The following is a 24,605-nucleotide window of genomic DNA, read 5'->3' as shown; positions in this document are numbered from 1 at the left end:
CAGGCTTAGAGGAAGCAGCTAGGCCCCGTTGCCTAGGCAACCTCGAGCAGCGGGGGGAGAACACAGAGAGAGAGGGGGGGTGTCGCGTCGCTGTGACGTCACCGGTACGCGCCGGGTTGCGGCGGCCACAGTGTGCGCTGAGCTGAGCTCTGGCTGGTGGCGCCAGCTTCGGAATAAGCGGGGCTTCCTTCCAGTGAGAGAGGCTGAAGCCAGTCAGTCAGTGAGTGCGGAATTTGCCCTTCCTTCCTTCCTTCCTTCCTTCCTTCCTTCCTTCCTTCCTTCCTTCCTTCCCCTTCCCTTCTCTTCCTTTCAGGGCAGAGGAGGCCTGGCTCCCAGAGCTGAAGGAGGACCCTTCCTTCCTTCTCAGCATGGAGGCAGTCTCTCTGGTTGCCCCCATCGTCCTCGCCTTCCCTCCCCTCCTTCGGCCTTTCTCTCCCCATCCCAAACATGTGGCTTGACTTAAGGGTTTCCATGAGGAGACCCCTTGGTCAAGTCACACTCTCTCAGCCTCAGAGCAGGGCAATGGCAATGGCACCCCCCTCCCGCCCTGAAGAATCATAGAATCATGGAAGAGACCGCAAGGGCCCTGGTCCAGTCCAACCCCATTCTGCCATGCAGGAACTATACTTGCATCCATTGCTCCGTGTCCTGTTCTCTGGAGCAGCAGAAAACAAGCTTGCACCCTCCTCAATATGACACCCCTTCAAATACTTAAACAGGGCCATCATATCATATATATATCATATCACATCAGGGCTGCCATGACTTGAAAAGACACAGAAGTTAAAAGAGGTGATATGATAGCTTTGTATAAGTATTTGACTTGGAATATTGTGCCCATGCAGTTCTGGACACTATAGTTTTTCAAAAAGGATGGTACTACACTTAGGGTGAAAAAACCAAAATACACAGTTATAGGATGGGGAACACCTGGCTTGACAACAGTACAAATGAAAGGGATCTGTAGTAGACCACAAGTTGAACATGAGTGAACAGTGCGATGCAGCAGCTAACAAAGCCAATGCGATTTTAGGCTGCATCAGTAGAAGTATAGTGTCTAGATCAAGGGAAGTAATAGTGCCACTCTATTCTGCTCTAGTCAGGCCCCACCTGGAATACTGTGTCCAGTTCTGGGCACCACAATTTAAAAAGGATGTTGAGAAACTGGAGCGTGTCCAAAGGAGGGCAACTAAAATGGTGAAGGGTCTGGAAGCCATGCCCTATGAGGAACGACTCAGGGAGCTGGGCATGTTCATCTGGAGAAGATAAGGTTAAGAGGTGATATACAGTGCGTCCTCGCCTTACGCGGGGATCCGTTTCGGATCCCTCCGCGTAAGGTGAATTCCGCCTATGCTCAAGCCCCATTGTTTCCAATGGGACTCGTGCACGGCGGCGGCGTGCGGGGCACAACGGGCGCGCACGCCCATTCAATTGAATGGGACGCGCTGCCCCTTCCGCCCTGCGCATGCCCCGCGGCTTGAGCGCGTATGCTCAAGCCGCGTATGGTGCTGGCGCACTGTAATAGCCCTGTTTAAATACTTGAAGGGATGTCATATTGAGGAGGGAGCAAGCTTGTTTCCTGCTGCTCCAGATAACAGGACCCAGAACAATGAATGCAAGCTCCAGGAAAAGAGGCTGCAGGCTGCCCCTTTGGGGCGGTCTATATAGCCCCTTAGAGAATTGGGAATGTTTAGCCTGGTGATGTTTCCATCTATGGTGACCGTAACATGAAGCTGTTATGGAGTTGCTTGCCACGATTTGTCCAGAGGAGTTTTCCCAGTGCTTTTCTTGAGGTTGAGATCATGTGACTTGCCCAAGGCGACTCAGTGGGTTTCATGGCCAAGTAGGGAATCGGACCCTGGTCTCCAGAAACATCATGCTGGCTCTAAACTTGTCAATCACTGCTTCTTGATTGTCAACCCATAAGCATGCAAATGCAAATAGATAAATAGGTACCACTTTGGTGGGCAGGTAACAGCATTTGGTGCAGTCATGTTGGCCACTTGACCATCAGAGTCATGTTTGGACAATGTTGGTTCTTCCACTTACCAATGAAGATGAGCACCGCCCCCTGCAGTTGGTTATGACCAGACATTCATGTCAGTGGCCTACCTTTATCTTTAATGGTGTGGCATGGATTTTGACTCCTTTTCTCTCTTTTACACATGCTAAACCAAAGAAATGCAGAAGTGCCGCGGTGGCAGCAAGGGTGGCTTTTTCCTCCTTAAAAAGGAGTGACACTTTGCCGCTTATTTTCAGGCTGGAAAAACGCCAGATCAGGGCCGCGGTGTGCAGTTGTCGCGACCCCGATCCAGTGCTCAAAGGGGTGGCGTTAAGCCACCCCTTACCTGCCGTCTGTTTTACTCATCTGTCTTGCGTTTGAGCTGAAGGGCCAGAAATGGACTTACTGTGACAACTGAGCTGGCTTTGGCCTGTTCTAAAGGGCACCCCACGTTGACATTGCAATATCCTTGAACTTTGTGTCTCTGTGTTTGGGGTTCTATTTATTTCAAAAGAAAATTACAAAGTGCATTCTCAGGTCTCCCAGTGCACTGAGGGAAAGGCTGTCAGAGCAGAGTTGTCCAAGCGAATAGTCTGGTTAGTTGTCCCAGCAAAAACAGCAATCATAAATATTGTACCTCATATATTTTATTCCCTGTACTTCCCTTTGACCCAAGTATTTGCATAAACATCTGCCAGCTCTGGGCCTCCTTGCTCTCCCTCCTGCAGAGTCCAGAGGAGGTGTAAACCAGGATTCAGTCTGTATTTGCCTGTTTTCTGGATTGTCATTCTATACAAACCAGGACTAATCATTTTCTAAGCAAACTAAGTACAAATTCTGGATTGATTAGGTGGTTTCTGTAATAAGCTAGAGTATTTTTTAAAGGAAGTTCTAATTTTCACATGCCAAGAATTAGCTAAAATAAAACAGAATCCTATTTTAATCCTTCTCCCAGGTAGGGTGGAGAACTGCTTCAGACCAGTAGTAGATGGATTCATTTTTATCTTTGTGTGTATCCTTAAACTGTGGTTTAGCATTGCACGCAGATGCCACTCACTGTCCATTCTGGATCCTTGGCCTTGCCAGTCTGAAAGCATTATATTCATTCCTTAGACATTTCTTCCTTCATCACTGAATATATTCTGTTGCAAAGCCCTATGTAGGGTTTCTTTGGCCAAACTGATCTTTCTACAGTCTTCAAAGAAGCTGTAATTTTAAACATCCCACAGCTGAGATTTCATGCTCAGTATTTAGAATTGTTATAATGGGTGGGGAATGTATAGTTGTCCAGATGTTGTTGGAATGTAGTGTCAATCATTTCTTATTGTTGGCTGTGCTAGATAGGGCTGATGGGAGTTACACTGTTCCTGGTGAAGTTGAGAGGTGAAAACTTTCCCCACCTTCTAGTGTTGTTGTTTCCATAACCTCTGTTTCTACATGTCTGGTAATGAGAAGTAGCAATCTCAGTAGAGATCACTTTGGTGACTGTGGAAGCATTCATAATGACTCCAGCCCCTAGCTATGATCTCTAGATCCTTCATGCTGTGGTATGTTTGTGAGAAGAAATATGTATGTCCTGAAATGTAGGAGGATGTATGCATACACATGTAGATCTCTTGTCCCTCCAACCAATACAGGCTGTGGCTGACAGGGCTGAAAATGTTCTGCTGTTCTACCTTCAATAGTGAGTCTATAGGGACAAGTTTAAACTACTATAAGGCCATGGAATAAAACAAGTTATAAGTGAAATAAATAAGATATGGATGCTTTGTGATTCTGTTGAAATATTGAGGAATAATTTCTGATGCCTTCCAAGTGTTTTCCTGAAAAGGAAAGGATGGGATGGGTCTCTGTTCTCCCCCACCTTACCTGCATTCAAATCAGACAAAAGTGGCATGTGTCTCTTCTAATCTGAGAAATGTGCAGACCCACTTTATCCAGAAGAAAGAACCATTTGTGCACTTTATCCAGAAGAAAGAACTATTGCGTCCTGTAGGGCTTACTTCCAGGAAAGAGTGCACAGGATAGTAGGATAAAATTCATAGATCCATAACACTGCAATATGCATGTGTTACTTTGAATTTGAAGCCTGGCTTTCATTTTAAGAACTCCTGAGTATCAACCACATGTAATTTTTTAAAAAGGTGTATGTGGTTTGTGACATATTAGTTTACCAAGAGAGCAAGAGGAGATAAATGTGAACATTCTAATAATCTAGTTATGTCCCTTATAGTAACTTTCCCTTGCAATAGAAGGGCAATGTCTCCCTCTTCTTTTTTAATTTTATATATATGGTGCCTTTCTCCCAAACAGTACTGCAAGTGGCTACTACACTGTAAAGGAATAAGGGAACTTTCAAGACTTCTTCAGATAATTCTGCTGTTGTAAATGTGTAGTTTTATATACCATATGTTGTGAGATTGAAAGCACAATTAGGCTTATCTCCTAACTATTGTTTATTGCATTAAAATTCTTTTCTCTTTTTAATTTGGCTAATTTGCATTTTGAAATTAATGAAACAGCGAGGTTCTGCCACTTCTGCTTTGCTTTAATTAGATAGTTGGGTTATAATAATTCACATTTGAAAAGGGGATGTTTGAGAACGTTTTTTTCTTCAGAATAACTAATTAGAATTCTCCGTTCAGCAGAATTGTTAATTTTTGCACTTAAACAGATGCCTAATGAATTTTTGGAAAATTCCAATTTCTCTATCTCTCTGATGCTTTTATTTAAAAATGTATACAGATTTTGTGGGTAGATAAGAGATACTGACATTATTCACAAGAAAGAAATTAGTTTCTTTTAAAAAAAATCTCAATGGGAATTGTATATGCTTTTAAAATTATGTAGACCTTTGTGAGGCTAGAGAACCACATTAGCCCCCTCCCCAGAGACCTTGGAAGGTGGCTGCCTCCCCATTGTACCTTCCTATAATACTTTAAATACTCTTGGATGGGGTCTATTTTTGCCATACTTAACAACAAGCAGTTATTGTTCCTGTTTGATTCCTGCTTTTCAAAAAGGCCTGTACTGGCTCTAAAATGGCCCCAGAGGACCAAAAACATGATGAAATGTCCCTGTGACACCTAGAGGGCATCTGAGATAATTTTTTGAACCTGGGTAAACCATATGTTACTTACAGGCCATACTTTGCCCATGTCTGATTTAAACGATAATATTTATTTTAACTTTTTTTTTGAAGCTGAGATGGCACTTATTTCATATTTTGCTATCTGTGTTTATGGAGAAATAGAGTGGTTCCCAATCAGAAAGGGAGTCAGGCAAGGCTGCATTCTGTCACCCTATTTTTAAAAAAACCTTTATGCAGAAAATATCACATGCAGAGCAGCTTTAGATTCAGAAGAGGTGGCTGTAAAGATTGGAGGAAGAAATATCAACAATCTAAGCTATGCAGATGATACCATACTACTGGTGGAAAATAACAAAGGCGGGATACAAACCGCCGCTTTGCGGCGCTTCCCTGCCGCCGCCGTTTGCTCCGCGCGGGAGCTGCAGCAGCCAAACCGCACAGCTCCCGCGCGGAGCAAAAAAGAAGCTCCAAAATGGAGCTTCTTTTGGAGTCGCGTTTGCGACGTAGCGAGGCGCCAGGGGCGCACTCACTACGTCACAAAGGACGCGACACGTCTGGACGCTATGCGTCCAGTACGTAAAGATGGCGGCGCCCATGTGGAAGGGGCGCCGCCATCTTGTACGTGTAGGATACGTACTAGGGTTAGGGGGGTGCGGAAGCACCGCCCCTTCCTAACCCTAGTACGTATCCTATACGTACTATATGGCGGTTTGTATCCCGCCAAAGACTTGGAACAATTACTGTCGAACCTCCGTATCCGCGGGCTTGCCATCTGCAGATCTGAGCATTCACGGACGGCAAGTCCCAAGGACCCCAATGGCCATGTGTACATGTGACCCTACTAGCAGGCATGCATATGCCGCACTGCCATTAGGGGGAATAGGATTTGAGGTCTTGCATTTTTTTTTTATGTATCTGCGGTGGGATCTGAAACGGATCCCCCACAGATATGGCGGTCTGACTATACTAAAAAAAGTCAAAGAGGAAAGTGCTAAGGTAGGCTTAATGTTGAACATTTAAAAAAAAAATGGCCATGGAGGACATACATATCCATGCCATGAAGAAGAGTTCTGCAGATACTATGGACAGCTAAAAGAATAAGCAAAAGAGTCTGGAAAAAATCAAGTCTAAACTCTCCCTAGAGGCCAAGGTGAATAAAGTGAGGCTGTCCAACTTGGCAACACCATACATACTAGAAAAGAATATAATGCTGGGGAAGGTAGAAGGCAGTAGGAAGAGAAGAAGGTCACGCACCAACTGGCTAGAAGACTTAATCAAGGAGGACACAGCCCTGAGTCTGCAGCATCTGAGCTGAACGTTTGAATATAGGATATTTTGGAGGTGTCTCATTCACAGGGTCACCATGACTCAGGTTGACTCGAAGATAGTTAAGAACAACACAAAAAGACACAACATTGGCTTATTTGTTTGAGTAATTTATTACTATTGATTAATTGATTTGTATTTTACCAGTCTGAGAGTTTCAGTATGGGACAACATTTCCATTTATATTTTAGTGGCCTTTGATTATTCTTAATCATCTTGGCGCTTTTAGTACAACATTAGTATTTTAAACAAATTTTACAGGAGGTGTCATAGTTTTGGAAGGTTTGTAGCATTAATTTATTCTATGCTGCTTGGAAAGTACTGTCAGTAACTTGTTTGAGGTGGAGGGGAGTCACTTTCTTCCAACCCCTTAAATGTTCAGACATTCTATTTTCTCCATACATCTTAAGTTACTAGTACCATACAGGTAGTTGGCATTCATCTGTTCCTCTGTTTTCTGACTATTGCTGCAAAAACCCCATACATTCTTACAGTTTTTCTCAGGATTTCTTCTTATTGTTTTGAAAGCATATTACAAGTAAAGTCATTCCTTTGATTCCAGGGATTTGACCATCTGTGGCTTGAAAATATATTTTTAAAAAACCCAAAAGCAAGCCTTGATTTTGTCATTATAGATAGATAGATAGATAGATAGATAGATAGATAGAGATTACTACTCTTTATTTAATGGGACTAGTCACTAGAGCATCTACGGATTTTGGTATCCAAGGAGGATCCTGGAACGAAATCACGTAGCTACCAAGGGCCCACTGTATATCATTCCCTCCAGGGGTATATAGCTTCAAGGGCTGGATCCCCCCAGTAATTCTATAGGGGTCTGTTTCCCCTCTCTACCTCTTTCCTACCTGCATGGAGAGCAGGAAGAAGCAATGAAGTACAGTATTTCCAGCTGATGCTTGTAAGTGCCAGTGTTGGGACTCAGCCAGTGCCTTCAAACAATGGCTGAGTGCCTCCAATTTTCCATACCATTCACTCTGCTAATTACTTGACCTGAGATAAAAGCGGGAAATCCTTTTCTGTGCATCAATAGCTTACAGAGAGTAGGTTATGACTTTCTGTTACCAAAGTCTGTAATCATTTTTCCTCTCTTATTGATGGTGCAATGAACAAGGTTGTGAGTTCGATCCCAGGGTTCTATGGTTGACTCAGTCTTGCATCCTTCTGTAGGTCGCTAAAGTGCATACCCAGCTTGTTGGGGGCAATTAGCTTACATGTTGTAAACAGCTTAGAGACTACTGAGTTCTGTATTAAGCATTAGAGAAATGTAAATGCTACTGCTATTGCTAATTTTGATGGCTTTAAAGGAAGCAAAGTTGTATAGAGCAGGCCTTCTTGGGCTATATGATGTAGCAGACCAACAATCACCTTTTCCCAGTGTGCCACAGACTGGCACCATATTTATGCTCATAGGTTACATTTTTTTTTTCCTTTCCTGGATGCTTGCCAAGGACTGACTTGTCCAGGGACCACTGCTTTGAGTAACACTGCTCTAGAGAATAACACATGATTCCTGAAGGCTTCTTATATGAATTCTTTGCTTATTTATCTCTCTGTGATATTTGACCAAGTATGTTTTAGCATTGCATGAATAAGTCTTGGGTTTAATTTTCATCCTCCCACCTCCAATATTCTGCAGTTTTCTAGTTGTTTGTTGTTGTGTGCCTTCAAATCATTTCCAACTTATGGGGACCCTAGGGTAACCTATCATGGGGTTTTCTTGGCATGGTTTGTTCAGAGGAGGTTTGCCATTGCCTTTCCCTGAGGCTGAGCATGTGACTTGGCCAGGGACAGTCAGCCAGTGGGTGTCATGGGAACAGAGTCGTAGTCCAACACTCAGACCACTACACCACACTGTCAATTACACCATGCAGCAATACTTTTCCATTATACACATACTGGCCCAATTATTGTTTGTGCTAACCTTGATAGGAAATCAAATCTTGGGAATCAGTAGGGTCAAGAGTGTGCAAAACCAGAGGTCTTTGTAGTGTTGGGCCATAACCTATACCACTGATAGTTTTAGAGGAAAGCAATAAGATGTACATTACATTTATTATGATCAATAATATATTAATCCAAGCTTTAACATTGTTATTGGTCACAGCACGGGTGTTAAAAATTTGTATACTTAAGGTCTAGTCCTTTTTTTTAATGATTTGAATTTAGTAAATAAATAGCTGGATAAAAGTTTGCACTATATATTTTTATACCAGTGTGTTTCTCTCAAATGTCTTTGACAGATTTTCATGGATCTCAATAGTGCCAGCAGTGTTGTTCTTCAGGTTTTGACCCAAGCCACTAGTCAAAATACTGCTGTGCTAAAACCAGCTGAGGAACAACTGAAACAGTGGGAGACACAGCCAGGGTTCTATTCAGTACTGCTGGTAAGTTACATCATTTCATTTTATTTTTGTGAACAGTAATTACCAAATAGTTTACTATCAGACTTAATTAAACATTCTTTAAAAGTGCAAAACCTCTCCCGCAATGGCAATAAATTGCTGTTAAGTGAATTAATAAAGTTTTGGCAAGCTTTCTAATCTAGTTTCATGTGATGATCAAGGTTTACCTGATGATTACTAGGGTGTAACTAGGCACTTAACAGCAGATGAATTTTAAGTATGTAAGCATTAACTTATTTATTACATATTTTAGGGGTATCCACAGTTCATTAAATTCCTTTGCATGCCGACTTGGATTTTACGTGAATAACTGATTGTGAAAACCCTATTGCTCATGAAGTGAGTGAGTCTGAACAAAGAGGAAAAAGCTTCCTAGTTGTCAAGGAACAATGCAGTGCAAATTACCGAGCACTGCTGTTTTTTTTTGTCCCATTCAGGTTATTACATATTGGCTTATTTAGCTGAGATATGCACAAGTCTCTTGTTTACACCTGAAATATTTTAATAGCATTATTTGTGGTTCCTACAAGTATTTAATAAATAGTAAGTTTCAAAACAGTGAAACAACTGTCTTAACAGGGAAGTTAGGGGCCCATACAGACATGCCAAAATAAATCTGCTTCAGGTCACTTTGGAGGTATGCTGTTTAAATGATGCATGTATTCTAAGAGTCCAGAAGCCATGCCAAAGCCACGCTCCAGTCCTAAGGACTGGAGCGCAGCTTTGGTGCAGCTTCTGACCTTTTAAGATGCATGTGTCATTTAAACAGCATACCTCCAAAGTGACCTGGAGCAGCTTTATTTTGACCTGTCTGTACAGGCCCTATATTTACTAAAACAAAGCATGATCTAAAACCACTCTGAAGTTGATTTAAGATCCTGATATGTTGGAAAGGAGGTAGCCAAATTTTCCAGTTCATACAAAATTGTTAACTGCAGTTAACAAGGTACTTGTTTTAATTGTGTTTTGCACAAAAAGATTGCATTCATAAATAAAAGGTTTGCATATTTTGTTTTAAACCTTCCATCCTAGTAGCATTACTGTGGATTACAGCAGTTGATACAAATATTGGTAAAAGGTTTTTAATAAATCTGTGCTACTTCATACTCTAGGTTCTCTTCAGTAGTAATGGGCCAATTGCCCTATGGTGTTGGTTTTTTCTGTGACTTTTAAAATGTAATTCTTGTGTGTGTGCACCCATACACATCTGCATTCGACCTCAGTTTCTAAACTTTCCTTTTGGCTGTTCATGCTTTTCAGGTTTCTCTTATCTTGACACACAAGTTACATCCTTGCTGTGCAAACTTTCAATATGTTGTGCTCTTTTGCAGAAAACAAAAACAAAAAATTCCTGGTAGATAATGGTGCAATATATTGGACTACTTCTATTATTTCCCATAAGATCAACATTTTATCCAAGCATATTTAGATTTTACAGTTTTATCTTCTGTTAAAATTGACCTGAATCTTGGCCTCAGACTTTCGAAGCACTATAGAGATGGACAGTTGGAAAAATGCAAGGGAAAGAACCAAGAAATTTACTAAATGTCAAAACCTTTGCGAAAATTACTGGAAGATGGAACACAGATGGTATTTGACTCCAAGTAAGATAGCCAAAATTTACAAAACAGATCCCAGCCTATGTTGGAAATGCGAAAAAGCACCAGGAACCTGGATCCATGCCTGGTGGAAATGCCCAAAATTAAAACTTTATTGGAAAAATATACACAGAGAAATTGAACATATCTTACAATTCAATTTTGAAATGATACCAGAAATGTACTTATTAAACATGTTGGATAAAGTCCCAGTTCAGCTTAGAATTAAACACGGAAGAATCATGTTATATTTGATAACAGCCGCCAGGATTACATTAGCTCAACACTGGAAAAGCCAAGTAATGCCTGACTTAGAATATTGGTGGGGAAAAATTCTGGAATTTCGAGAGATGGACATTCTGTCTGGCCACTTATCAAATAAAGATGTCATATCAATAGAGGAAGAATGGGACCCGATAATGGCAAATTGCAGGTTAGACAACAATAGGGAGTAGACATGATAAGCTAAATGCAGCTTTTTAAATATTCAAGAAGCTTAGTTTGATTGGAATATTATACTTCGAGGTAACAGGTAGAAATGTGAAATCATGAAAAAAGAGATTGTTGAAGCGTGTGGGTACAGTGTTGGGAGTTGTGTTTAAAGTAACTTTGGAAATAATGAGTGTGTAGCTTCAATATATCTTCTGACATTTTGATGTAACATGAAGCTTTTTTTTAAAAAAAATTGTATATAAAAAGTTTTATAAATAAAAAGTTTTAAAAAATTGACCTGAATCTAATGGGTCATTTGCTGACATAAGTACTTTCAGTAGCAGAATAAAAAGGGGCAGTCCATGAAGCCCGCTCCCCATGAAGCCCCTGTGTACCTGTAACCTACTCACTGGTTTTGTATGAGGCTATGCTTTTGGAGTGTTACTTCAATAATTTTTTTCAGTTGAACTGTATTCATTTAAAAATAAAATATATCATTTATTTCCAGGTAGGACTTTAAGAAAACCATGGATACCAGTAGTACAGGGTGATTAAAATATAATAGTAAAGTAATAGATTTTCATTCTCACCACTTTTTTCCCCAGTCACCTTGTATGTTAATTCTGGGAAAAGACTGAAAAGACATCTATTTGTTTGAACAAAACTTGCTCTTTCCATTGCATAATTGCTAGGTTCTCAACTTTTGCTGAGCAGACTGACTGCAATCTGTTATATGCAATTACTTTGAGGTACAATTACTTTGATATTCTCACATCTATTTTTGAAAACTCTGGTTTTGAGGGCTAGTATTGCCCCATTTTAAAACCATTTAATTCTTTATTGATAAATTAGCAACATATGCAATAGGTAGTAATGTACAGAATTCAATATTGCGACACATGGTACATGGGTGAACCATTTCTATACTTTTTAAAATATGTCTAAGAACAAGAATAAAAAAATATAATATAATAAAAGACATAATAATATCCTTACAACAGGGCAAAGCTACTGGAGAAGATGAGATTTGTAAGGAAGTGTTAAAGGAGCATAGAAAGTGGTGGGTACCTCTGTTGTGCCAAGTCTACAACCATATTAATCAGACTGCTAAAGTGGGCCCTTGCTATCCCCTGTGGTTCGGTTCTAGGACACTGTGGATACCAAAATCCATGGATGCTCAAGTCCCATTAAATAAAATGGGTAAAATGGTGACCCTTATAAGAAATCTATGATTCTATGAAATAACAAAATCAAGTTTGCTTTTTGGAAGAGATATATATATATATATATATATATATATATATATATATATTCAAGCTGTGGATGATAGAATCTGTGGATAAAGAATCCATGGTTCTTCTTTGTGGTCTCTCTGAATCACACAATTGAGTATTCCTATGCCTGCGCAGAGCATATTTGGAACCTTCTGGGGACAGGTAACAACCATCAAACTATTGTACAATTAGTATGATTGATTGTTACCAAAGCTTACACCAGACATCTTTTAGCTAAATTTGAACATTGGGCAACAGAAAACAATGTATTTCATGAGAACAGTTCAGATTCAGGAAAAAGGTATTCTTCCCTGGATAACTGTTTTGTTTTAAACCTATACTTTTTTGTGTCGACATATGGTAATGTACAATAAATGTGAATTGAATTTAAGTGTTGTTAAATCTGGTACAAATCTCAATGCTGTAAGTCGACATCATGTATAAGTTGAGGGCAAGCTTTGGGGCCAAAATTGTGGATTTCAATATGGCCCATTTTAACTTGAGGGTAAAACTTAGGTGCTTAAAGCAAAGGACATAAAGGATGAAGCAAAAGAAAACAATGCGAAAGAACGTACATAATTCCAGCAGGCATAACTGTTTGTGTTCACTCTTAAGGCTGGATGTATGAGAGAACAAGCAGGGGGTTAGTGCTTCCTGGGCAGATTATACTCTTGCCTTTCACCAGGGGAGTGTTCCGTTTTTAAAATTAGAGTTAAGATACAGTACTTACATTGACCCATGGATAAGTCGACTCAGGTTTTTTGGATAAATTTTTTGACTTGAATTTCTAGACATACATGAGTAGATACAGGACATTAAAATAAGTAGATATAAATCAATGAAAAAATATAGAAGAAATGACATACTATTTCTTGCTTTGAATTTCATGTTCTTCTGTGATATTATATAATATGTCAGTCATTATGATTAGTTTCTCATATAACCCAGTTATATGATCAGATTAGAATCAGATACTCTTAACACATTTAATAGGGATTTATTTGAAGCTGCTTGTATGGTGTCTAGGAGAATGCTTCAGCTATCTTATGAATGCATATACCAAATGGATATGAGAACTGTGTTAATCTGCTCTCATTAACTGCTTACATTATCCTATATTATCTTCACAAACTGACAGACAGTCTGAGGGGTGAAATACATGGGCAAAATCTGCTTTGAAGGTGGGGTGTTTGGATGACGGACACCTCAGAAGCAGCTGGAAACCAGACCAAAGCCATGTTCTGGAGTTAAAACCTGGAACAAAATAAAAACTGGGGTAGTCCAACTTAAGGTGGAAAATGTACATCTTTGCACCTGCATCTGAAAGCCCTGACGCAAGTGCGGGGCTGCAGCTAAGTAAAGAAATTAAAGTGTGACAACTCCAATGGATATAATTACAATATACACAAACCATACAGTGCAACAGGGGGCATGGGGTGAAAGGATTATGTATGGGGGGGGTGTCTCCATTACTGTGCTTTGCCAATGGATCACTTGAGCACTAATGCCCCATAAAGGCAGAGCATAGCACATACCATTATGTGGTCAATCAAAGGGGCAGCCATGCAAGGGGATGGCATCTGGCCAGACGTGAGAGGTACTTGGAGGTCTCAGGTGGTGTGTTTGCGCTTGATGTATTCATTCTGCCTTGGGAGTGGGCCATGTGGTCAGTGGAGTTTCGACTCACTTTTGTAAAAAGCAGAATTGAGCTACTTTTTCCTGCCCATCTGTTCAGGCCCTGTGCTTCAAAGCAATGTGAATAGCTTAGAAAGCTGTTCTCAGTCTCAGTGGCTTTGTTCAGACAAAATGTTAAAAAGACTTTCTCTGCCTGGTATGCTGTAGATATTTTTGATTTCAGCTTCCATGATTTCACCCCATTGGACACGTTAGCCTGAAACTTCTGGATGGCACCTGGTTCAGGAAGGTAGAATGCCATGTCAGTAGACAGTTCCAGACATCCAGGAGCCTCATCTACCCAGCAGGATATTGGGTACTGTATCTACTCCAGCTCCCCCTCCCCCAGTATCCTGTAGTAAAAAAATTAGGGAACTGAAAATTATCTACAGCACAAACTAAGTAAAATGATCAGGCATTTAGCCCAATTTTATACACTCTCACAGCCTGGTATGATAGGAGATCCTTTTTAAAATTAGAACGAGTGGGAAGACTAAGAGATCTGAAAGCTGCAGAACAAGTCCACGATCATATCTGTAATGTATGTTCCTGTGATGTTATAGAGTGGTTTGGTGAAGCCATTTGCTAGTTTTAAGATGATATAAATGTAATATATTTAGTTATGTTGAATTTTATCTTTCTTATAGAATATCGTCACAAATCACACCTTAGATGTGAATGTGAGATGGCTAGCGGTGCTGTACTTCAAAAATGGAATTGACCGCTATTGGAGACGTGTGGCACCACAGTAAGGAACACCTTTTCTGTCTTTCTGTTTCGGGGTAGTCATTATGAGAAGAGGCCATGGGTCTTGCCTCTGCCACCTGATTGCTGGGGCTTTTCTACCTTGATCCTAAGTGAGATCACTTGATGCTCCCTTGAGCAATTGCTGGTGCTGTAATGCCCTCTTAATTTACCCATTCTTACTTGCTGCCCACAGTGAAAGCAAACAACAATCCTTGGACCTGCTTGTATGTCATAGTGTTCACAAATAATTCTTTCCCTTTTCCGTGGTGACTCAGATTGGCTGGCTTCCATCTCAGGGGTGCTTCTATCATGGTACTAATACTCTTGCTCCTTCCAGTCTGTCCGACCTCAAGACTTAAATAGAACCCTTCTGACAATAGAAACCGATTTACTCTCACTACAACTGACATTTCTTTAACCTTTCTTACTAACAAACATATTAACAGCAAAAATGTACCTTCCTGTCAACAAGAAAAAATGTGCTCTTATAAGGAGATAATCTTAATGTAACTTCATCAGTTACATTGGGTTACTTCTTAAAAACTTGGCTGCAGGTTCCATGCTTAGTCAATAAGATTAACCAAATGCAGCCATTCCTGGGTAAAGGTGATCTAACCATAGTGATCTATGCTTACAAATCTGGCTGGATCACTGTAATATATTATACCATTTGAGTCTCTCTTTTCTGAAATGCTTGGGACCAGAGGTATTTTGGATTTTGATTTTTTTTTAATTTTGGGACACCTGTATTTGCATATATGTACATCCCATCTTGGAAATGGGACCCAGGTCTAAGCACAAAATTCATTTATGTTTTATGTACACCTTATACACATAGCCTGAAGATTGTTTATGCAATTTTTTTGAAATAATTCTGTACATGAAACAAAATTTGTTGAACCACCAGGAAGCAAAAGTGTCACTATCAGGCACCCATGAAAAAAGTTTTAGTTTTCGGAATATTTCGGATTTTGGAATTTTGGATAAGGGAGACTCAACCTGTATTTTGGGATGTTCTCATGAATAACTTAGACCAATGTAGAAGTGTGGTATCCAGATTTCTAACTGGTACAGCCAGCTTTGATCGCTAGCCTTAAAAGAAATGCTGTGATTACCTATTTATTTCAGGATCCCTGTCCAAATGCTGACACTTACATTTAAAACCCCAAGTAGCTTGGAACTCAAAGACTGCAAGGTCATACTAATAATCTGTCCATATTTTGAGATCTCATGTTCGTTAGTGGACATGTGTTTTATAATAACGAAGGAAAACATATGTTATTTGAATAATTGGAAACTACTAGTAGTAAAGGAAAATTGCTAAATCATAATGCAGTTTCTCAATTTGTGTCTGAAAGATCATTTCTACCATCCTGCAGATGTCAGTATTGCATCACACAACCCGTTTTCCAGAAGATCTTTCTTTTAATTTTTCTACCCACACAAATGCTTACGTATAAAATATTTTGGGTATTTTACTCTTGCATATACCAGTAATATGAAGTTTTTCTTTCACCAGTTTCTATCCGGTTGTGTATTTTAACAGTTGGCTAAATGTTCTAAATGGGTAATAGTTGACAAATCTCTTAAGTTCCCATTGACTTCCACAAATGCACATGATACAAAGAAAACGCTAACATTTTTAGATGGTGGCATCTTGTAGTGCCTGTATTTGTAAATTAACAGTTTGTAAGTAATACATTAATAATGCCAACTGTGTTTTTCCATTTGCACAGAAAGCATAGAAACAGCTATAAAACCTGCCTATAATGATGGGTGAGCTCTTCTTACACAAGCCTTTGAGCAAGCGTCCACAGAACAGTATTAATGACTGTTCTCTTTTTGCTTCCAGACTTTGGCATTTCTTATACCTTTGGTGCAATTTCTATCTTTACCTCATTTTAGAATTTCAGCTATTAAACTTTATTGTTGATCCAGATTTATAGGCAATTTGCTCTTTCATTTGTGTTTTTTTCCTATAATGTAATCTGGTAAAACAGGCACATTTTATCATGTTTGAATCTTGCTGTTTCCCCACTTAATAAAGGGGATTATTTGTGGAATGACTTCATTTGCTATTTATAAGAACTTTGTTAGGGCAGGTTGGTGTGACAGAAAGTGAGTGTCCTAAAGTCACAGAATTTGCTTCATGGCTGAGTGGGAATTCAGATTCTAGTCTTCATGATCCAAGTGCTATTGCATTAGTTCTGAAAATGGCATGATTGATGCCTGCATTTTCTGTCATATCCCAAATTGATTAAATTCATAATTTTATAGTAATAAGTAAAAGGTTACAGAACATTACCAATGGAAGTGTCAATCTGCCATTTTATCGCCCCCTCTTCATTTCCCACAATATTAGATACTTGAATGAATAGTTAGAGGTTTTCAGTAGCATACTGCTTGGCAAGTCTTATTACATTCTTGCTGACTAAAAAACTCTCAAATGTTTAGATTTTAAGAAATGCCAGAATACATACTCATGGAACATTACTATAATGATGGTTTTCATTTTCCAACAAACAGTGCTCTTTCGGAAGAAGAGAAATCTACATTGCGTGCAGGGCTTATTGCCAATTTCAATGAGCCAGTAAATCAGGTTAGTGGTGATATTAATGATGAACATTAACATTCTAAGGATGTTTTTTATAATTTGCAGTTTTGTTAAGTTCTTAATTAAATGGTTTTGGTTCTTTTAAATTCAGTGAATATTTGGCGAAATAATTTTTATGTTTGATCTTGCAAAGAATATATTCTTAATAAAAGTTAATCAGCACAGATAACAGCTCTATGCTTTTGAACATATAGAAGATGAATTTGAAATTTCATATAACAATTATAGTAATATTCTTTACCTTTTTTTGCTTTCTTTTTTAAAAGTTTCAGTAGATGCTAAAAATTCTATTAATTAATGATCTAAAGATCTTATTAATCCACAAGCAAAACATGTCAACAGCATGATGCAGCAGGCAAAAAAGCCCATGCAATTTTAGGCTGCATCAACAAGAACATAGAGGTTAGAGGTGGTAGTACCACTCTGTTCTGCTTTGGCCAATCCTCACCTGGAATACTGTGTCCAGTTGTGGGCACCGCCATACAAGAAGGATATCGACAAACTGGAACATACTTTAAGGAGGGGAGGGCACCAGGGATTTTATATGTGCTGTATTTTTAACTTTGTTAGCCACCCCGATTGTTCTCAGAGGGGCGGGATACAAATAAATTTTATTATTATTATTATTATTATTATTATTATTATTATTATTCAGAGTAGGGCAACCGAGGTTATCAATGTTCTAGAAACCAAGCTTTATGAGGAACAGCTTAGGAACTGAATATATTTAATTTAGAGAAGAGAAAAATGAGAGTTGACATGATAACTGTCTCTTAATATCTGAAGAGATATTGTGTAAAAGATAGAGCATTTTCCCTCCACTCCTCAATAGACTAGAATACAAACCATTGGATTCACTTACAAGAAAAGAGATTCCACCTAAACATTAGAAAGAACTTATTTACTAGAACTTTTTCACAGTAGAACAGACTGCCTTCTTTGGAGCTCTTTAAACAGAGGCTGGATGGGCATTTTAAAGGCTTTAGTAGAGTACTTTAGTAGTGTATTCCTGCATGGCAGGGAGCTGGACTAGATGACCCTTGCAGCCCTTTCCAGCCCCTTCCAAGATCTCATGATTCTGTTCTATGAATTTTTTTAGCATGATGCCATCTACTCTGTAAGTTTCAAGGCATGATCTCAGGAAGAGGTTTTTGTATCCTATGGGAATGCATGCATCCCCATAGTAGCATCTTTCAAACTAACTGTAGCACCTTTGAGACTAACTGTAAAAGAAATTATAGCATAAGCTTTTGTAGACTTGGTCTACTCACAGAAGGATATATAGTTTTCAGCTGTAGAATGTAGGTGTGTTAAATTTGTTGCATCAGTTAAAACAAAGTCTTGTGGCAACTTGAAAACTTAATTAGTTTCAGTCAGGAGAGAATGAAAAATAACAAGAATTCTGAATCCTGGGGCGGGGAGAGGCCAAATTTCTGAGTCCTATATTTAGACATGTACTCCAGATAGCAAGATATATTCAAGAAAATATTCATAGGCAATATTGAGGGTGTGGTGTAGAGAAATGTTCCTCTCCTGCCTGAGAAAACCCCTATGTTTGAGATTGCAGGGAGAAGGTTTAATGTGCTAAGTCTGGAGGAAGACTGAGCAAATCGAAAAGTGAACTGCATTATTTTTTGTGCTAACTATTATTCTTTGCTCTTACAGCATCACTATTCAGTTGCATTTATATATCTGCTAGGCCTAGCTTAGTGAATGGTTGGCTGAAATTTCATCAGAAATAGGAGGATATTTCAGATGAAAATCAAGCCTCAGTATTTTGAACTGAGGCTCTAATGTGCATTTGGCTTAACTAGAGGTGTTTCTTTTGTTGTCTTTGCAGATTGCCACTCAGATTTCTGTATTGATTGCAAAAGTGGCTAGACTGGATTGCCCTAGGCAGTGGCCAGAACTTATTCCTACCCTTGTAGAATGTGTAAAACTTCAAGACGACCTTCGCCAACATAGAGCTTTGCTTACATTCTATCATGTCACAAAAACTTTGGCATCTAAACGGCTTGCTGCAGATAGAAAACTTTTCTATGATGTAAGTATCATTTCCAGTAGTGCACCATTTCAGTTAGACTGATTTTTCCTAGTAAGCTGATGTTTAATTGCTTTTGATCCGTACTACTTAGAACAGAGTAATGATGCCATCCAACTGAGAAACTCAAAACTCCTGTCCAAGTGATCGTCACATTGAAAGTATTTATTTGAAACCTTTATTCTAGTTGATGGCATCTTCACAGCAGAATTGATAATAAGACCATTTCCAGCTCAGAATCAAAGAAGTGAATGAATTTGGTCCAGTATAGGTGTAATGGTTCCCAATCTCTTAACTGCATTTAAGCAATTTGGAGTGGCCTGTGGGGTACAAGCTGCCTTTCTCTTCTGGTGAATAGCCCACTTCTTTTTACAGCACTAACCATAGAGCAGCACTACATATGCACCATTGTTACATTTAAACCAACTTTGGAACACTGACTCTGTTGTTAAAGGAGAACCTCTGGTAGTGCTATCCACATGCAGGCATAATACTATTGTGTGACTAGGAGAGGAAGTTGTACATAATAATAATAATATGCTGCTCTCCAAGCAGATCACAGCAACTAACAATAATAAAACAACATTAAAATACAGTAAAACATAACCCATAAACCCTCCCATCCACAATAAAAATACATTTTAATTATAAACTAAGCGGGGGCAATTGATGGGAGGCTACTGAGAGGCTACTCTGGCAAAGCCTGCTGGAAGAAATACATCTTGACAGCCTTTTTAAAGCAGTCAGGACTGACAATATGTCAGATCTCCTGTGGCAAGCTATTCCATAACTTGGGAGCGACAGAAGAAAAGGTCTTTGGCAACTGCCGCCAGCCTAGTTTTTGCTGGCTGCAGTAAGTTTTTACCAAGTGCGGGGCAGATTGTATGGAAGAAGGCAATCCTCCCCAAGCTGGGCCCAAGCCATGAAGGGCTTTAAAGGTTATAACCAACACCTTGTACTGTGTCCAGAAGCTAATAGGCAGCCAGTGTAGAGATTTTAATATAGGTATTGTATGCTCACCCCTAGATCTCCTGGTGACCAATCTGGAGCCCAGACGCCCTGCATAGTAATTTAAAGGTTGTGAAATAATATATGAAATGGCAAAAGATGCTTTATTTCCAGTGTCAGGCTGAATTTAAGTTAAATAGAAAATGGGGCCTATAATGTTTTACATAACTGATTTCCAGATCCTCTTCAAAGTAAAGCTACCCAACCAGTCTTTCAGACAGTCTTTTAGAATCAGATGTGAGTTAGTTGTGACTGATGGAAACAAACCACGTTCAGACATTATGTTTGTGTTACCCTTCATACTAGTGAAGGTGATTTATTTTATTTAGTGAAACGTGCTATGGATATGAATGAATTGTTAGGGAAATAAATGTACACATCATGATGATTATACAGTTTTGTAGTCTGTGAATAAAATAAGATTCTGTCTTTTATTTTATTTTATATATCACTAATCCAACAAAATATGTTTAATTTTGATGAGATCTGCACCACAGGTTACTGTGGGAAGGCATGTTTCTCTCATATTAAACAGTTTCTAGGTACAGAGAAATTGAGTAGGGACAACAGGTGCTTTTTTATTCACTTGAGATCAGGAACATCTTTGATGTATAGCACCCAAGGTTCTGTCCTTAAGGAAATTATAAAACCAAAATACTCTCTGGAAAAGAGTTGCATTTTAAGACATAAATTGGATTATGCTGGAGGAAAATATTTAACGTTGTAAAATTTACAGCCATCTGTCTCCATTCTGTTATGTTTGGTCAAAATTTAAATAATTGGAGTGGAGAGGGATGTTTAATTAGTTTATATTTTGCTCAGCTTTGCACCTGTCATCAGAATAGTTTTATTCCTACAATTGTACCCAGACTATACCATTTCATCCTCTCTACTGACATGTTTATAATTCAACCTAAATTTTCACAACAGCATTTTCATAATACAGTATGGTCTCACACCTGCATCATGTAGCTTCAGCAGTGCATATTTGAATTATGGACTGCCAGAATGCAGAAAATTGGATTTGTGATGGCAAAGGCCCACATCAGATTTTTATTTTAATTAGGAATGGGATATTTGTGTCCTATCAGATTTTCTTAGACTTAGATTTTCCTTTGCTTTTGGTTATGTAAGCTAGAGTTGATGGGAACTGGTATTTTGGATCTGAAGAGCCATATATTCCACATCCCTGGCCTAAATGGTTGATTACATGCAGCACAATCCTCATCTGCTTTTGCACATCCTTACCAGAAAAAAAAAATCTGTCCCCACAAAAGAGAATGACTGTTCCTGGAAGCTTCCAAACGTGGCAGTTCTTTTGTAAGGGATTTCCGGTGCTGACATGTTTGGATTTGTTTTTGTTTTTGTTTTCCAAAACCAGAAGTGAATTTCCAGTTTCTTCTTATATTGAGAAAAGTGTGGAAGAATCACATTTTTGAGATTAGTAGTCTGTAGTCTGGTAAATCTGATACAGATCTAAGACTCCTGAACTCTTAACACGTGGTAAAATTATTGGTAGTGACTCCCACCATAACTATGGTCTTTGAGATCCAGTTAGTTTCAGACTGTTAGAAGAAGTTTTGTGAAAAGGAAAAGGCTAGTGAGAAGGAACTCAAGATATAGTGATACTTAACCATAATTGGCACAGGCTTCAAAAATTCAAAATAACTATACATTTAGTAATTATATTAAGTAAGTATACATTTAGACTAGAATCCAGAGAGATGGGGAAGTCTTTTTGTGATCCCAAGGATCTTCAGACTTGTTTTTCTCAAACAGCAGCTTGTTATGCTATTTAACAAATACTGTTGGAAGCTGGAGGGCATCTCAAGAGTGTGATATGGCACAGGGTTTATAGTTAGCAATTCACTGAGCTAATGCTATCCACATGCAAAAACATATGTTACCTTTTGGATCTTGGCTCTGATACCGCTGAAATTTAGTTATGGATAAGACTGTTCACTTGAAATCATGTGAAAAGAATCCCATTGAGCTAAATTATACATAAACACATTTAGGATTACACTACATCACCAAGTAAATCCAAAGAAACAAATTGGTCTTGACTATCTTCAACAACACTATTATGAATGACTGTAGATGAATTAAGATCATAGTATTCTCTCACTAAGAAATATTTTGGCTAGATTTGTTTTATCTGCATCAAGCTTTATGAATAAATGACGTTTTCTATTGCAGTTAGCCTCTGGAATTTATAGCTTTACCTGTTCCTTGTGGAATCACCATACAGATACATTCCTCCAACAGATTTGTAGCAGAGATGAAACTGCTATGAGTAATTCATTAGAAAGAACTCTGTTATCATTGAAAGGTAATGGACCGAACAGCAATAGTACAAAATGTATTAAATCAATATTGTTCTTATGTACCACCAAGCCAACTTTGACTTGCAGCACCCCTATAAATGAGATACTCCAAGAGACTGTTATTAACAACCTGACTCAGATCCTGTAAACTTGGGGCTCCATAATACAGTATTCTTTTCCCATTGCCTTTAGCCTTATCAAGTATCATTGACTTTCTTGTGAGTCATATAGTCTTTTTATGCATCCATAGTATGATAGTCAGTTCAGTTTAGTCAATTGGAGGCTAAAAAGACTGGAATTATACACTAGCATGGGGGCATGGCATATGCATGCTGGCCACCCCCATGCCGTTGTCACGCCTGGCACCCAGTTGCATGGCAGAGGGTGTTGCAGCGCTCTGTTGGCGCAGCATTTAGACACAACAGAATTGTCAGCTGTTCTCTAGCGAGAGATAATCCTTTTAATCCCATAAGTGCAGCATCTTCATTAGCTCAATGTACATGTATACTGTTACCACAAGTTGATGTTAACTTATTTCAGGCCTCCAAATTTGTAAAATACATATACATATAAAAATAGCATCCAAGGGTCTTAAATTTGTAAAATACATATAAAAATAGCATCCAACTTACAACAGTTTTCTCCTGGATCTTGGCATAGACTCTTCTTCTTTCTGTAGTTGGGATATAAACTTTTATTATGATTATATTGATAAGGTTTTCTGTACATTCTCTTTGATGTTTCCTCAGAGTTTGCATTATATCCCCTGACTAATTTGCTAAGTCATGCCTAATTATTAATGTCATCCCATTGCTTCTTAGATTGTTGTTTCCAGAGTAAAGCACTATGTAATTATGTCTCATTCCTACCTACTATAGTTCACTCATATAAAGTACTGCTGTGTTCATATATTCAGTTTCTTGTTTTTAATTTCTAACTTCTCCATTTCAGGCCTCTCACATTCTGCATTCCTATTACATAATGCAAACTCCTTTCACATCTGAACATAGCAGCAGCTGAACATCTTTTGGGCTTGAGTGCAGTTGCAATCCAGCACTATTTGGACCTGTTCTTTTCTCTTTCCCCACTGAGTCCCTTCTTTTCCTGGGTTCTCATTTTCTCTTTCTTCATAGGGTTTTCAAGGTGAAAGATTCAGATGTGGTTTACCAGTGCCACTGTTTTTGTCTGTTTCTTCTACTGCTGCCAGTTGTTTGCCTTCTACGCTATCTCTTTTGGATAGTGTGTTTCCAACAGAGAATAAATCTGTATGAACGTACACAGTAAAATGGACTCTTAATTTTTGGCATTCTGGCTATTCAAAGAGTTGCAATATATATGGAGGAGGTGTCCATAAGAGCATCTTTTGTTTTTATACACCACTTCTTGCTGAGGGTGATTGCAAAACTATATTTTATTTCTTTTTGACACTTGGAGCTCTTCTTTAGTTTTGGGATTAGGCTCACAATAGTGTCTTATTTCTGTTTCTTAACCTAGTGATTAGAATCACAGAATCGTGGAGTTTGGAAAAGACCACAAGGGCCATCCAGTCCAACCCCCCTGCCATGCAGGAACTCTCAATCGAAGCATCCCCGACAGATGGCCATCCAGCTTCTGTTTAAAGACCTCCAAGGAGGGAGACTCCACCACACTCCAAGGAAGAGTGTTCCACAGTTGAACAGCCCTTACTGTCAGGAAGTTCCTCCTAATGTTGAGATGAAATCTCTTTTCCTGGAGCTTGCATCCATTGTTCCGGATCCTAGTCTCTGGAGCAGCAGAAAACAAGTTAGCTCCCTCCTCAGTATGACATTCCTTCAAGTATTTAAACAGGGCTATCATATCACCTCTTAACCTTCTCTTCTCCAGGCTAAACATCCCCAGTTCCCTAAGTCTTTCCTCATAGGGAATGGTTTCCAGACCCTTCACCATTTTAGTCTCCCTCCTTTGGACACGCTTCAGTTTCTCAATGTCCTTTTCGAATTGTGGTGCCCATAACTGGACACAATATTCCAGGTGGGGCCTGACCAGAGCAGAATATAGTGGCACTATTA

General features: G+C 39.1%; 1 protein-coding gene across 4 annotated transcripts in view; it reads left to right on the top strand.

The window, feature by feature from the left end:
* Positions 1-133: 133 nt before the first annotated feature.
* Positions 134-24,605, top strand: part of LOC149324002 (importin-11) — a 173,984-nt gene continuing 149,512 nt past the window's right edge. For 3 of the 4 annotated variants that reach the window (XM_089495221.1, XM_089495236.1, XM_089495228.1), the window contains exons 1-6: positions 148-220; positions 8,681-8,824; positions 14,468-14,568; positions 17,094-17,166; positions 19,022-19,225; positions 22,430-22,562. In XM_089495221.1, the coding sequence (XP_089351347.1) occupies positions 8,687-8,824; positions 14,468-14,568; positions 17,094-17,166; positions 19,022-19,225; positions 22,430-22,562 (649 nt within the window). In that variant the 5' untranslated portion in view covers positions 148-220; positions 8,681-8,686. Of the gene's footprint in view, positions 221-8,680; positions 8,825-14,467; positions 14,569-17,093; positions 17,167-19,021; positions 19,226-22,429; positions 22,563-24,605 lie in introns of all 4 variants that reach the window. The other variant, XM_089495245.1, reaches the window with a different exon arrangement.

Source organism: Sceloporus occidentalis, unplaced genomic scaffold, assembly GCF_023333645.1.
Source record: "Sceloporus occidentalis isolate IW3139 unplaced genomic scaffold, rSceOcc1.0.p SCAF_1, whole genome shotgun sequence".
NCBI classification, from domain to species: domain Eukaryota; kingdom Metazoa; phylum Chordata; class Lepidosauria; order Squamata; family Phrynosomatidae; genus Sceloporus; species Sceloporus occidentalis.
Note: the sequence above shows the minus strand (reverse complement) of the source record. Positions and strands in the feature narration are given on the sequence as shown.